General features: G+C 54.4%; 1 protein-coding gene across 1 annotated transcript in view; it reads right to left on the bottom strand.

Moving 5' to 3' along the window:
• The window catches only part of Pfkl (phosphofructokinase, liver type), a 22,336-nt gene extending 7,872 nt beyond the window's left edge, over nt 1-14,464 (bottom strand). Inside the window, exons 1-9 of the mRNA XM_050144097.1 lie at nt 14,293-14,464; nt 9,747-9,820; nt 5,974-6,051; nt 5,325-5,514; nt 4,657-4,822; nt 4,093-4,137; nt 3,612-3,720; nt 1,447-1,542; nt 91-183 (exon numbers count right to left, since the gene is read on the bottom strand). Coding sequence (XP_050000054.1) covers nt 91-183; nt 1,447-1,542; nt 3,612-3,720; nt 4,093-4,137; nt 4,657-4,822; nt 5,325-5,514; nt 5,974-6,051; nt 9,747-9,820; nt 14,293-14,377 — 936 coding nt within the window. The 5' untranslated portion in view covers nt 14,378-14,464. The remainder of the gene's footprint in view (nt 1-90; nt 184-1,446; nt 1,543-3,611; nt 3,721-4,092; nt 4,138-4,656; nt 4,823-5,324; nt 5,515-5,973; nt 6,052-9,746; nt 9,821-14,292) is intronic.
• Between the last annotated feature and the right edge of the window lie 370 nt (nt 14,465-14,834).

The following is a 14,834-nucleotide window of genomic DNA, read 5'->3' as shown; positions in this document are numbered from 1 at the left end:
GCACACACACACACACACACACACACACATACACACACACACACACACACACACATACAAATATCACCCTGCACAGGCTCATAAACATACCAGAACTCTGTCAAAGGCTGAGGGTGTCCCTCCTCGCTGCACATGGCCCAGCACGGTCACTCGGGTGTCAAAGCCCAGCCTCTGAACCACCAGCTATGTGTCAAAAAAGCAGAAGATCAGTCGGGCAGTGATGACACACACCTTTAATCCCAGCACTCGGGAGAAAGAGGTAGGTGGATCTCTGGATCTCTGAGTTCAAGGCCAGGCTGGTCTACAGAGTGAGCTCCAGGACTGCCAGGGCTACACAGAGAAACCCTGTCTCAAAAAAAAAAAAAAAAAAAAAAAAGAGCAGAGGGTTTGTAGGCTTCTGCAGCAGTTGCTGCCCAGCTTTGTCCATGGGCCCAGTCTCCATGGTCCACTCGTGTAGCCTTAGGTTTACAAACAGGCCTGAGGGTCCCTAGAACCAGTCTAAGAAACATGCTACAGCATCCAAGCCTGGAGCTCATGTGAGTGCGAACGTGTATGTGAAGACCATGTGACCATGTGTGTGTGCATGGAGGGTCCATGTGTGCATGCATACAGAGGAACATCTGTGCATCCAGGACTGGTTATGTTTCATGGCCTATGGCCCTGGCTATTCAACACTGAATATACCCTCTGGCCTCTCTACTCAGCATCCACTGAACCCCTGTGGTTCAGGAGGCCTGGGTACAGACAGAATAGCAAATAGGTTATAGTCCTGACACAGAATCAGAACATATGGGGACACAATCATGGGCAGAGGGGGCAGGGGCAAAGGTAAGAACACCAAGGCAGGAGGGGGGCGCTGTGTTTTCGCGAGGGGTGCCCACCACCACCAGAGGCTAGAGGCAGGCTCTTCAGTCCCAGGTGTTAGTTCTGTTTAGTTTTGCTTAGCTTTGTTTTGAGATAAAAGTTCATTACAAAGCCAGGGCTAGCCTAGAATTTGTATGAATGCCAGGCTGGCACAGAACTCACATTCCTTCTGCCTCATGGGATTACAGGTGTGCAACACATCGGGCAAATCCACACTGCTGAGTGCTGAGTCTGGAGTGGAGGGTGGGGACCCATCACTTGGAGAGCTCACAGAGCTAAGACCTAACACTGGGGTATTGAGGGGCCCAGCCAGAGACAGACTGAATGCAGTCAGGACCCAAAGGGTTGGGGCTCACAGTACAGAGGGACCATGACTTGCACCAGACCTGAGTCCTCAGCTTCCCTGGAGACCCCAGCCAGCCACCCTACAACTGACAATGTCAAGAGGAGGAAGCATCTCCCAGTGCCAGTTTCAGCCCAGGGAGGGGCTAACCCAGGACCAGCAGGGCCTCTGCAGGAGACACGGCTGGAGCCAGGGGACTGGAGAGGACATGTCATGCCCCGGGAGGCTGCTGTACTCACATCCTTCACGTAGCTGGATGTGATGGGTTTTCCGTGCCGGTCGATGGCTCCCTCTGCGATGATAATGATGTTTAGTCGCGATCCGCGGCTCCGCGTCTATCAGAGACACTGGGCTCACTCTCCAGTCATGGACCACTCACGGCACGTGGCCATTGGGGACAGCAAGCCTCACTGGGGTCTAGGACACTATCTACAACCCACTTGAACAGGATAAGAAAGAGGGAAGGAGATCTGGAGTGCATGGCAGAGCCGAGTCCAGCCAACCAGGACCACACCGTCCTCGTGGAGGGCAGCAAGCAATAGGCTAGGGAGTGGGGACAGGGGATGAGCGGATACTGGCTAGGGTGTCTGCAGGGGGCAGACCAGAAATAACCGTTCCTGCAGGTAGCTAATTAGAGACCTTCAGGTCCTTTCTCAGGCTGTTTCAACGGGAGAACCTTCCACCACCAACCAACAACCAGAGGTTCTGATCCACTCTCTACACCGGAACTAATGGGAAGGCTACACTTATCTCAGAGGACCCAGGAGGCCCAACAAGAGCTCTCCCTAGGTGAGTCAGTGTCACAAGCTAATCTAACCATAACAGAGCACGCTTGCTCCTTGGCTTCTCCCTTCAGTGATCCGACAGACGGACCTTCATGATGCACCAGCCTGCAGGCTGCACTGACACCCAGAGCCTCAGTAAGGGCAGGGTGGAAGCAGCTCGTGAGACAGTCTCACGGCACAGCCGAGGCTGACCTAGAATTGGTATGGCACAGGCTGGCAGAGAACGCATGCTGCTCCTGCGTCAGGAAGCTGGAAGCAGCTTGTGAGAGACCCGGTTATATTAGAGGGCATTAGAGAGCTACAGGGAGGAGGAGGTGACGCTGGCACCGAGCCTGACCTCCAGGCCAAGGCTGCAGGCAGAGTCTAATAGCCAGGCTCCTCCCCTCCCTTCAGCGTGAGCAATGGACAAGGCAGGAAATGCCTACATCTTCAGGGGAAAAGATCCAAAAACCTGAGGTTCAAGTCCATCACCTGACCCAGGCAGGTGAGGGCCAGGTACGCAGACCCCAGGTGCTCAGGCCCTGCCTGGCACTGATGCCTCTATCTAGGCCTTGCCCACTTTGTTCCATCTCCATCCTACCAGTAGCTTCACTTGGGAAGGTTCTAGAAACAGGTCATGACCCCCCAGGAAGCTCTACTGCCTGGATAGGATGCATAGACACAAGGAGGAAGCACTGGTTCTGTCCTGAGGATCTGCCTCTCTAAAACAGGCATGTGTATACACACACACACACACACACACACACACACACACACACACACGCGCACACACACACACACTCACTGGGAAGACAGGTAAGTGGGCCCCACCCTGTCTGTATTGGTCCTCTGCAGAGCAGAGTATAATATACCTGCTTATGCCAGAGTCATCGCAGCTTCATCAAGAGGCATGTACCACACTGCCTGCTCCAGACCAAGGGACCAGCAACCTTCCCCAGTTCTCTCAGAGGGGCCTCTTCTACTGGGCACCCCATTTCTCTTGCTTCCAGGGTCCCCAAGTTAGGACCTGGCAGATACCACCTACAGACACTTCCAGACACTACTTCCTGGATCTGAACTCACCACCCTCAGGGGAGCATAGACCTGGTAGAAAAGCCCCCAGGCCCCTCACCTACCCTTTGGGTCTTTACAGGGTTACCTTTCTTACAGGGTCAATGCTGAGGCCCGAGGTTATGAGTTTATGAGGCCACCTCTCAGAGCTAGTGCCAGCACTCCAAGAAACAAATCTGCCATGCTCCCTGCACTGGCCACAGAGATGCCCAGACAGTGGTCTGAACATCTCTGCCCACTGGCTCTGCCCACAATGGGTAGGACCGCTGGTGTGTCCAGCGGTCAGCACTGTGAACCTCACATCACACATGCAGAAGTCAGCAGGGTGGTCCTCCCCCAGGCCCATCCAGCCATCAGTGCTATGACCTTCCTACAAGCACATCCAGAGGTCAGTGCCATGACCCTCACACAGGCATGAGCATCCAATAGTCAACACCATGACCCTCCCAGATCCCCCAAAGGGTGCTGGCAGGTGCTGCTGAACCAGCGATCGAATGAACAGAGTCCCAGGGACACCTGCCTCTTTGATTCTCAAGTGGCTGAAATAGAAATCCCCGTTGGCCACTCACCTCGCCCAGCCTCTCACACATGAAGTTCTCCCAGCCATCCTCAGGAGGTGCTTCAGGGATGAACAGCCAATCAGCCCCTGAAGCCAGCGCAGACACCAGTGCCAGGTATCTGGAGGAGCAGAGGGACCAAGCCTGCTCAGGGCCTCCTTCCTGTCTCTCTCCTCCCTGGTGCCCACCAGGGCTCCCTCATACTCTTTTTTTTTTTTGGTTTTTCGAGACAGGGTTTCTCTGTGGTTTTGGAGCCTGTCCTGGAACTAGCTCTTGTAGACCAGGCTAGTCTCGAACTCACAGAGATCTGCCTGCCTCTGCCTCCCAAGTGCTGGGATTAAAGGCGTACGCCACCACCGCCCGGCTCTCCCTCATACTCTTAACACTAAGTGACCAACTGGTGCATTCCAGACACTATGTGTCCGCACCCCACTGTCCTCAGCAGCCCCCAGGTGGCCCAGCACTCCCCATTGACTAAAGCCAGTCTCCTTACCCGCAGTGACGCCCCATCACCTCCAACACAAAGGTCCTCTGGTGGCTGCGGAGACAAAATGAGTGCAGATAACAGTGCCAGGTCTCGTAGGCCACACATCTTAATCCACCAGACTATACCAAGAGGACGGGGTGCTGACTGAGGACAGTGCCCACTTCCTCATGCCCAGGGCTACCTGCTCCCTGGGCTAGAAAACACCCATCAATATTCGAGACAGTTCTCAACCATCCTGAGAGCCTGGTCCTGATCTAAACCTGGTGATCCCTGGTTTGAGCCCAAGCACCCCCTTCAGGGGCACCACCACCCTGGAGTACAGTAGCCTCTGACAGCTAGGGTGCACTGCCAATGTCACACTGACACCTAGAAGGGTGGGGGCTCACCCCAGCATCTCCTTCAGCAGAGGGTACTGGCCTAAAAGCCAAGAGTTAAAGATACCGCTATAGAGCCCACTGGCTACCGGCTCCACTGCCCCTACTATGGCAGCCCCCGTGAGGCCAACTTCACTACCATGATGGGACAGAGCCCCCGCCCCAGCGAGCCTTGTTAGCATGGGTCCCCACTTACCTCTGGGCAGTGGTGGTGATGGCGTCAATGACCTCCATAATGCGGTGCAGGGCTGAGTCCGTGCCGATGGTCATGTCGGTGCCGCAGAAGTCATTGTCGATGGAGCCCACCAGCCCGGCGATGCTCAAGTGTGCATACTTCTGAGCCGTGGACTCTGAGATCTTACCTGCGCCAGAGAACCACAGGCTTGGTGAGGGCTGCAACCCGAACAGCTGCTTCAGCCACCACACCTTTTCCTCCCTCATCCACCATCTATAAGAAGGGGTATAGCCCAGCAGGGCCCCAAATGCCTCATCACCCAGTAGGAAGCCTCTGGGGGACCACGGGGGACCCCCTGTGTTCCAGGAAACACAGAATGGCTGAGATGTCACCTTCCAAGCGGCAACCTTGGGCCTTGAGCCAAACGTCACCCTAGCCAAAGCTACACCTCTGTGTCCCACACCAGACTCTCTTAGGAATCAGTTACAAGCACGGCCGTCACATGACCAGGAACATGCTATACTAGAACACGGGACACCACCTGTGATCTCGAGGGCTCTTTGAGGCCAGGAGCGGTGGGTTCATGCTGACCTGGCCACCAGGGTGACCACCCCACATCAGAAGCTGTCCTGGAAGAGATGACCTCCAGCTACCTCCAGAGCCAGGTAAGAGCCAGGTACACGACCTACCTTCCTTCACCAGCTCCTCCAGGAGGCTGCCCCACTCGTTGCGGAAGATGTTGGCACCCGTGAGGCTGCCGTCCCCACCAATGACACACAGGTTGGTGATGCCATGTTGGAGTAGATTGTAAGCTGCTGCCAGGCGTCCTTCCCTCGTGGTGAAGGCCTTGCAACGGGCACTGCCAATAATGGTGCCACCCTGCATGGAAGAGGAAGGGGCCTTTAGGTGGGGTGGCAGAAGGTCTCAGGAGGCATCAGAGAGATGCCACTGCTGGACAAGGTGGACCCCACAGAATTAGAGTGAAAAGTCTCTAGAACCTTGTGTGGTTCCCCCTCCTCTCTGGCCTTTCTTTTTAAGTCCAAAAATTTGGGTCTGGGGAATATCCACAAGTCTTAGAACTAGAAAGAACACATATCACATGACACACACCACACACCAGAACAGAACCATCCCTGTCTCCACCCACACCCTCCCTGGTCTAGACTACTACCTCTTGTGTGTGTGTGTGTGTGTGTATATCTGTCTGTCTGTCATTTGACATGTCTATGTCTGTGCACCCATGAGACCTCTGTATCTGAGTGTCTCTATGCATGTGCACACCCACACACTCTCACACACTGCCGGGGTGGGAAGGAGCCATCTGACTTCAAGCCTCACCAGCTGGATGATGTTGGAAACACTGAGCCAGTTGGCTGGCTTGATGTTCTCACCTCCTTCCACAAGGCCCTCGTAGCCCTGAAAGCAAAGACTGACGGATGAGATTACAGCCCCACTGTAGCCAGCAGCACTGTGCTCACCGCGGTGAGCTGACTCAAGGAGCCCAGCCACAAACCCTGCTGCTTACAGGCCCAGCAGCTGATGCCAGACTCCAGGCATGCTCGATATGCCCAGGAATCCATTACTACAGAGGAAAACACTCAGTGCATGCTCATGGTACAAGCAGACACCTGAGGACTGCCCCCAAGCAGAGCTCATGTCATTGCATCCAAATAGGAGAGACAAGGCCAGGACACAGAAGCCCCTAGGGAAGCCCGACGTCCTTCAGAAGAGATCTGTCCAGTGTGAGTGGTGGAAATAATCTGGCTGTGGTCTGAGGGGACTATGAGAGCTTCCTGCTACGCGACAACATAGTGTGACGCCCTCCCCTACCCATGGACATATGTAACACCTAATTTCTAAGGCCAAAATCAGGCTGCCAGGGACATACACACACTACTCCCCAGGGGGACATGCATTTTTGGTGGAAAGGCCCATACCCAAGGGAGAATTCACAAGTCCCATGGATGTGGGGGCAGCCACAGAAGACAGTGAGTGTCCTATGTGTCCCCAGGTACTTGTGGCCAATCTTCACCCCAGAGCATAGCAGCGCAGGGCAGTACACCCCCACAGTTCTAGACTGCACTTATTTCTCATGCTGGAGGTTATGGACTGGACCCTCGTGGGAATTCCACTTGGCTTCTTTACTGACCTCTGCTGCTGTTCATCAGACAGCAAGGTGCCAAGTGCCTCTACCACAAATGCTGCCTGTGGGTTTTATACATGATGGACATGGGTAAGTCTGATGGTTTGAAAGAAAATGGCCTCCAAAGGGAGAGGCACTATGAGGAGGCATGGCTTTGTTGGAAGAAGTGTGTCACTGTGGGGGCTGGCTTTGAGGTCTTTTGTTCCTGTCAGTCAGCTTCCCGTTTCTTACAAGATTAAGGATTCTCAGATACTCCTCCAGCACCATGTCTGCCTACACGCCACCATGACTCCCCAGCACGATGATAATGGACTGAACCTCTGAAACTGTAAGTTGCCACCCCAATTAAATACTTATGGTGTCTCATCGCAGCAAGACAGCAAGACCAGACTGACGGCCTCTACCACGTAGTTCAAACTCCTCAGGGGACACTTCTGGCCTTCCAGCACCAGGGAGAAGTGGGCATGCCATGCTTGGCCTGGGCCGTCCAGCTCAGCTCTGGCCTGTGCTCCTCCCTAGCTAAGTGGTAAGGCCCCAGAGGGTGTGCAGAAAACATCACAGTGAAGGGTCAGCTCAGGCCCCAGAAGCCACAAAAGCAGCTCTGCCTCCACCCCTGGAATCCAACCAGAAGGTTCTCAGGAGCCATAGGAGGACAAGGCACCCCGGCTTGAGGAGTAAGTAGCTTTTCCTAGCTCAAGCCAGGCCAACTGCACCTCCTTTGGGCCCCTAAGACCTCCAGCCATGAAAGGAAAAAAGTGGGACCATTAATTAATGTGCAAGGCCCAAGACTTCAGATACCACTGGTAAAACAAAATCACCTGCTAAGTGTCAACAAGAAGTCCCGAAAAGAAGCTGTATGTGTGGGAGGCCGATTGGTTAGAGCGGCAGGGACGTGGGGACGGTGGACTGTTGCCGGCCCAGAGGCCCAACACCGTATCTGGCCTTGCCCATCCCAGTATCAGAACTAACATCCTGTGTCTAACAGATAACAACCTCTGGGAATCCATTAGCTCAGCAGACCGCCAGCTTCCACTGGCCCATCAGACAGCATCTGATCCCTATAGAAAAGCTCCCCCGATATCCTGTTACCACCTCTGTGACCCCCCCACCAATGTATTTTAAACTGGCCTTGATTTATACCTTTCTTTGTTCTGTAAAACTGTGACACTTCATGAAACCACTCCCGCATTGCAACATGGAATTTGGGGGAACTTAAATCTGTGTTTCTGGCAGGCGGTGGTGGCACATGCCTTTTAACTCCAGCACTTGGGAGGCAGAGGTAATCAGGTATCTGTGAGTTCAAGGCTAGCCTGGTCTACAGAGTGAGTTCCAGGGCAGGCTCCAAAGCTACAGAGAAACCCTGTCCCTGCCTCAAAAATAAATAAATAAATAAATTGATCCCTTGAGGATCCCTCACCGATACTCCCCCACACTCTTAGGGGTTCTTGGTTCTGTTTAAAATGTCTCTTTTGAACCCCATCGACTTCACATTGGCTCTCTCTGAAATCCCTCTCTACTTGGAAGTAGGGATTCTTGGTGCTGTCTGTGTAGAGGTCTCTGAGGAGGAAGGGCACTCTGTAGGGCCCTGCAGTGATGAAGAGGGGCAGCATCTCTGTCCTTCCCTCTCTGCTGCTGCTGACCACTGTAAAGTCCAGACCCCTCTCCTCCTCGGGGACCCCAAGCCGAAAGGTCCAAGAAAACAAAGCAGCCCCCACTTACTTACACAGTCATTAGAACCTCCAACTATAAGGACACGAGGGAGAACTCATATTTATATATTTATTTGGCTACATAGATCAGGCTATTCCCTTAACTCACAGAGATTCTCCTGCCTCTGCAGCTCGAGCGCTGGGATTAAAGGCACATACCACACACACCTGGCCTTCTGCATTCCCACTTCACTGAAGAGGCCAGGATCCTGAGGAAAGGGATTTCACATATGGCTTTGAATATGGCTTGGACCCAGTTCTCCCCATTGGGTGCCTCCGTATCCTCAGGTCACCAGCCACAGCTGCCAGGCTCCGGTGCCTCAGATCTCTGAGATTCCACCACAGTATTTGCAGGGTGCCTGCCCCCATCCAAGCCTGAAGCCTGCACTCAGAGAGGGAGCAGTATCTTCTGTACTAGGGGGGAGCCCCCACTATCTCTTCCTCCCCCACATCTGTAGAGCAGAAGACTAGGTATGGCCCTGCCATAACTTGGGGCCAGGGCAAAGGCACAAGGACACACCCAGAAGCCAGAGGGAGAGGGAGAGGCAGAGGCCCTATGAAGAGGCAGAGCAACAGCTAGGGTTGGATACATTGTATATAAAAAGAAAAACAATGTAACTCACAAAAATAATAAAGGGAATTCCGGAGCCTGAGGGAGGGAGAAGGAAGACAAGACACTCAGGGAGAGGGTGGGAAGAGGAAAAGAGAAAATGGCTCACACACTGCAGTGTCCATCAGAAGCAACAACGTCTGGGAGCCCCTCACCCTGACCTTGCCTTCTATAGGCCACAATGATAGAATGGACCAGGATAGACAGTGTAGCCCAGGGAAGGGGCAGGGTTCTGCCTCTAAGGCTCTATGCTGATAAAGACCTGGGGAGATGGATTGTGCTACTGGACAGCAAGAGACAAAGCAGGGCTGGCATAGGTAGGGCCTGGACCCCCCCCCCCCCCCCCCCCCCCCCCGCATTGATCTTGTAGTCTTCCTTCCATAACCGAGGCCTCCATCATTGAACAATGCCCAGCGGTGGCTATGGGACAAGTATCAGTGGGCACCAACCCGTAATATGTCTCATTCTGCAGATGCCTTGGCTCAACCCATTAGTCCAAGTCCAGACATCTGAAAGCTTCCAAGGTGACCAGAACAGAACACACTGTCCTGTACCACAGAAAAATGTGTTTCATGTAGGTGCACACAGGTTACCTCAGCATAGGCTCCTCCCACCTCACCCCCCACACCCCCACCACACGCTGCCTTACCTCGTAGATGAGGAAGACTTTGGCCCCCACATAGATGCCCATGCGAGTCACAGCCCTGACAGCAGCATTCATACCTGTAAGGGAGTTGGAACACGCCATCAGTCCATGTAGAGAGAACTGAACACTCCCAGGGCACCCCCATCCCAGTGGGCTCGGAGCCAGGAAATTAAGAGTCTGGCATTCAACTACTCCCCGGAACACTTAGAAAGCTGTGGAGGAGAGTGGCAGCCGCCCTTGGGTGGGCCTGGCTTCCTTTCACTCCTAGTCCCCGGCTTCTGCTGCCCTATCCATGGCAACAGGAAGACCTTTGACTCAGCCAGCAGAGCCCCCATTCTTGCAGGCCCACAGAATTGGTGCTAACCATGGGGCCTAGGAACCATGAGAACAACAGAACACAGAGAAGGGGTCCAGACTTCTGCCATAGACTAGCGTAGTCTATGAGAGGGAAGGTGACATGGGCACTGAAGGCCACGCTGCCCGCTCTGGGTCTCAGTGCCTGGACCTTTGGGTCTCAGTGCCAAGCACAAAGGGTCACTGGATGTCCCTAGCTGAGAGGTTGCCTCCCCTGTCCTCCAATCTCAGACTGGAAATGCTGGTCTGTTCGGCCTCACACTTGCCCAGGACCCGCAGCAGGAAAGGGCATTGATCCAGAAGTAGCAAATGCCTCTCCTCCCAGAGCAGATGGAAGTATTATTGCTGAGGCTGAAGTTGGAGGGAGCCGGGAACATCCCACGCACCCGGAGAGCTGAGCACCAAGACCTAGAAAGTCAGAGGCGCCCAAAGCAGAGGCTGGGCATGGGCTGCTGGCTCCCCTTGCTCTCACCTGAGTGGGAGCAGCAAGGGAGATTGGGTTAGTAAGTCTGCAGCAGCCACCACTGTAGCCGGACCCTTACCAGTAAACCACAGCCTTGTGTCGATACACAGATTAATAGAAATGGGTTAATCTAAATGTAAGAGTTAGTTAATAAGAAGCCTGAGCTAATAGACTGAACAGTGTTGTAATTAATACAGTTTTTGTGTGATTATTCGGGTCAGAGTGGCTGGGAAACGAACAAGCAGTCTCTGCGTACACACCACCACGCCTCCTCCCTCCCCTTAGCCTAGGCCAGCAGGCCCAGTGGGTTGGGATAGAGTTTGGAGATGTCAGAGGAAAGGGACCCAGAATCCAACTCCTAGTCACCTCTGGCTCCTGCAAATGCCAGTGTCAGCTGACAAGGCCATCTCATCAGGCAGCTGGGTAGGGGACAGCACAGGGCTATGTTACCATATCAGGTGCAGTGTACCCCTTCCTTGTAAATGACTTCAAGACACTAAAATAAAACCTACATGGAGTCCTAGAAACAATACAGGTGCCAAACCAAGCACTGTCCTTCTTGTTGAAACAGGACCCTTGCAATGGGACCTGGGAGAGTAGATGTTCCTGAGAACCCATAAGGAAGTTGCTTTGGCAAAGGGTTCCTGTTACTAATTCCTTTCTTCTTGCCTTTTTTTTTTTTTTTTTTTTGGAGACAGCGTTTCTCTGTATAGCCCTAGCTGTCTTGGAACTCAGAGTGCTCCTTCCTCTTGCCTCTGCCTCCCAAGTGCTGGCATTAAAGGCGTGCCCCACCACCAACTACAGACCAGTCAGCTCCTGTTACTATTGAACCACTCTGTAGAGTGCCAATAACTGTGCTGACAGCCTAGGAGTCTGGGGTTGGAGGACAGGAAGACCCCTAAGCTTGGTGCATCCTTTGTGCTATGAACTGAGGCCCAGGTGGCAAGGTATGGCCAGAGGTGGCATCTTGGATGCCCATACCACTGCTCTATATGCTAGACTGTGCAGGGGTCTGGGCCCCACCCTCTGTGTTCCACTGTCCCCACAATTCATTTTATAGGTAGTCTAGAACTCATAGCAATCCTCCTGCCACAGTCTCCCAATTACTGCGATTATGGGCTTAAGGTACCACACCCAGCTAAAAGGTCTTTTTAGATGCCCTTTAATTTGCCTTTTCCTTCTCAAAATAAACTGGGCAAAGACCAGACCCAATCAAAGGGCCATCAGCAGAGGGAGCTAATTGTCTATCAGCTGGCACTCAGAGTGCCCTGTGCAGAGCCAAAGCCTGGTTCTACATTTGCTACAAAAATGAACCTCAGAGACGTAACCTCTAGCAAAACAAGGTATTTTACAGGCACCAAGAGATGATCTTGGGCCTACCAGGGTGTTCTTCATCAGCAAACAGGCCTGCATCCGATCCCAGACCCAGCAATGCATGTGGCTTACAGCACAAACAGGAAATCAGAGCCTACGCTGACCACAGTCCAAGTTGTTCAGGTCCAAGAAAGGAGCTGGAAGAGATGGCCAGAGACCTGAAGTGCCTACGCTGGGATGTGACTGAGGTCAGCCAGGCTGGTTTGTTGGTGCTGTCTTTTGGTTGATAGATTTTGTTTTGTTTTTCTACCTGTCGTTACCTTTAAACAAATTACTCTGGTCAAATAGACATCGATGGACAAAACAGCCTTCCTCAGCTCCCTAGCACGACTCTAGGCCAACAGGAAGGGAAAGACTGGGGCCTGAAAACCATAGGTCTTCCTGCCTGGCTGGGAGGAAAAGAGAAAACTTTTCATAGGCCAGCGGCATTGCCTGGGTCAGGCCAAAGGAGCTGGTCGTCTCTAGCCAGGCCAGGACTCCTGGTCTGGGCCCAGGCTGCCTCCACCAGTGAGGAGAACGGTGTTCACATGTTCAGTGCATGCAAATGGGGCTCTGTGGGGCTCTGTGAGAGCGTCTGGGTGTCCATTCTCCAGCTCTCATCAGTCAATGCCACTGAGGGCTCATGAGGCCACTATGGGCACACAGAAGGCAAGAGGAGCCCAGCAGCTGACTAGCCTGGAGAACAAACTCACAGGCAGCTTCCAGCATTTAGGCACCACGATGCCAGCTGCTGCTCCTTGCCCACTGATACTGGCCCTACTCAGAGAGGATTCTGGGAAAGCCTGTGGGGAACTTGCCCTGGAGCCCAAGTGAAAATGTCAACAGGTTCTGCCTCTCCTTACCTGACCAGGAAGGGACTCCTGAGTCTAGCCCTCCACCAGCTTCCAAAACAAAGGGCATGTCTGTCACCCTGGTGGCCATGGCCTGGCAGCTTCCTCAGAAGGAAGGCAGCAGGAACTCCACACCCACAGAGACCATGCAATATTACCATCTCTCAGACACTGAGAACTCCTTTGCTCAGACAGGCACCTAAGGTGGACAGCCTATGCCTGCCAGAGCCAGGAGCCCTGCAAATGGGATTCAGGTTCTCCTGGCCTCGCTGAAGCGCCTATCTAATGGGTGATGCGCCCAGTCAGGACCTCTCTTGGAGTCCCTACCATAAATGATTCTTTTTTTTTTTTGGTTTTTCGAGACAGGGTTTCTCTGTGGTTTTGGAGCCTGTCCTGGAACTAGCTCTTGTAGACCAGGCTGGTCTCGAACTCACAGAGATCCGCCTGCCTCTGCTGGGATTAAAGGCGTGCACCACCACCGCCCGGCCATGAATGATTCTTCCTCAGGAACCCAGCCCACTCTCAGTGCCAGCACTGAGCTATTATACTCTACTGCCACAGCTGTGAAGGAGGGTATGCTGGCGGCCTGGCAACCTCCGCCAGGCCCAGGGACTCCACAGGAATCTGAGATTTCCAACAGGCTGGGAGTCCGCACTACCTTTTCTGCCTTCCTGGGCTTGCAACCACGCTTTTAATAGGTGTCCCAGCTGCCGACATCAGGGAAGCTAAGCCCCTCGAAGCCCACGTGTCTTCCTCAGCCTCTCTCCCGGTCTCCCCGCTCCCCGCCCCTCCCGTCAACTGAATGGCATTGCTCTCCAGCTGTGCCCAACTGGAATCAGAGACTTCGGCAATCGGCACGGAATCAGGCCACCAAAAGAAGGCCTGAGAGGAAGCAGTTCCTCCCAAGCCAGGCAGAGGCTGTGTGGACCCTGAGCAAATAACCATGGGGTGCTTGCCCTGTTACAGGAGAACAGATCGTCGCTAAGAAATACTCTGAACGTCCCCCCACCAACTCCCGCTCGATGTTCTCCACCTAGGCCTCCAGCCAAGGGACAGGAAACAGCCCAGGCGAAGGCACGTGGGCAAGCCTGCCCTACCCTCACCCCATCCCAGTGCAGACAGAGTGTGAATCAGAGGCTGCATAGAGAAGGGTGTAGAGCCCCTGGTCCTTTCAAACTTCTGAGCTGTGGGATTCGGCCAGGAACACCTCGGTGAGGTCCTGACACGTGTGGCCCAGAAAGGAGCCGCAAAGTGCCTTAGGTCTGCGTGCTGCGCAGACACACCCCCAAGCCGGGAGGACTTAGCGCGAGGGCGGGGCATGCCAGGCCCCGTGGCCTGCCGCACGTACGCTAGCGACCTGGGGGTGGAGTCTGGGGACAGGGACCTGGAGCTGCGGTGCCCCCCGAGGGAGGATGGCTGGCCTCGTATCTCCAGGTCCCAGGGCGAGGGACGGCGGACTAGCCGAAGGGGCCCGAGGATAGGCAGAAACCCCGGATCCACCCATAAACATGCCTTCGCGCCCCATCACCTTGCGCATCGCCACCACTGGTCAGCACTCCGATGGCCTTGCCAGCCCCCGACATCCGCAACTTCTCCAGGTCCACGGTGGCCATGGTGTCAGAGGAGACCGGGAGCCCGAGCTCCTCTCCCGCCGTTCTACGTTTCTAGCCGCTGTCGCCTGTCCCCGCCCAGTGCCGCCGCCAGAGGACCCAGTTCGTCCTGTCTCGCCCCGCCCCGGCTCCGCCCCCAGTGCAACGTTTGACTGACACGCTCGGGGACCTGGTCGCCCCTATGGTTGGCTGCCAGAGAGAGTGAAGCGCCACAGCGCTTAGAAGGGCGTAGCGTACTCCAGTTCACAAATGCCTGCGTAGCAATTCAGGAACCAGGGGTTCCCAGGCACGCAGTCAGACTCCCCAGCCACCCAGCAGCTACGACCACCGTCCCCACCCAGGGAATCCGCCACCCGTGCCTGACTGAAGTTTCTGAGCACGTGGAGTTCATAGTACGGGAAGCTGGTTTTACAGCTGTTCAAGGTGCAGTTAAAGGAAACCTGTAGCCAAGACTCACGGG

This window comes from Alexandromys fortis, unplaced genomic scaffold (genome assembly GCF_014885135.2).
Source record: "Alexandromys fortis isolate MF-2015 unplaced genomic scaffold, M_Fortis_MF-2015_v1.1 scaffold_9, whole genome shotgun sequence".
NCBI lineage: Eukaryota > Metazoa > Chordata > Mammalia > Rodentia > Cricetidae > Alexandromys > Alexandromys fortis.
This window is presented reverse-complemented; position numbering and strand designations above follow the sequence as displayed.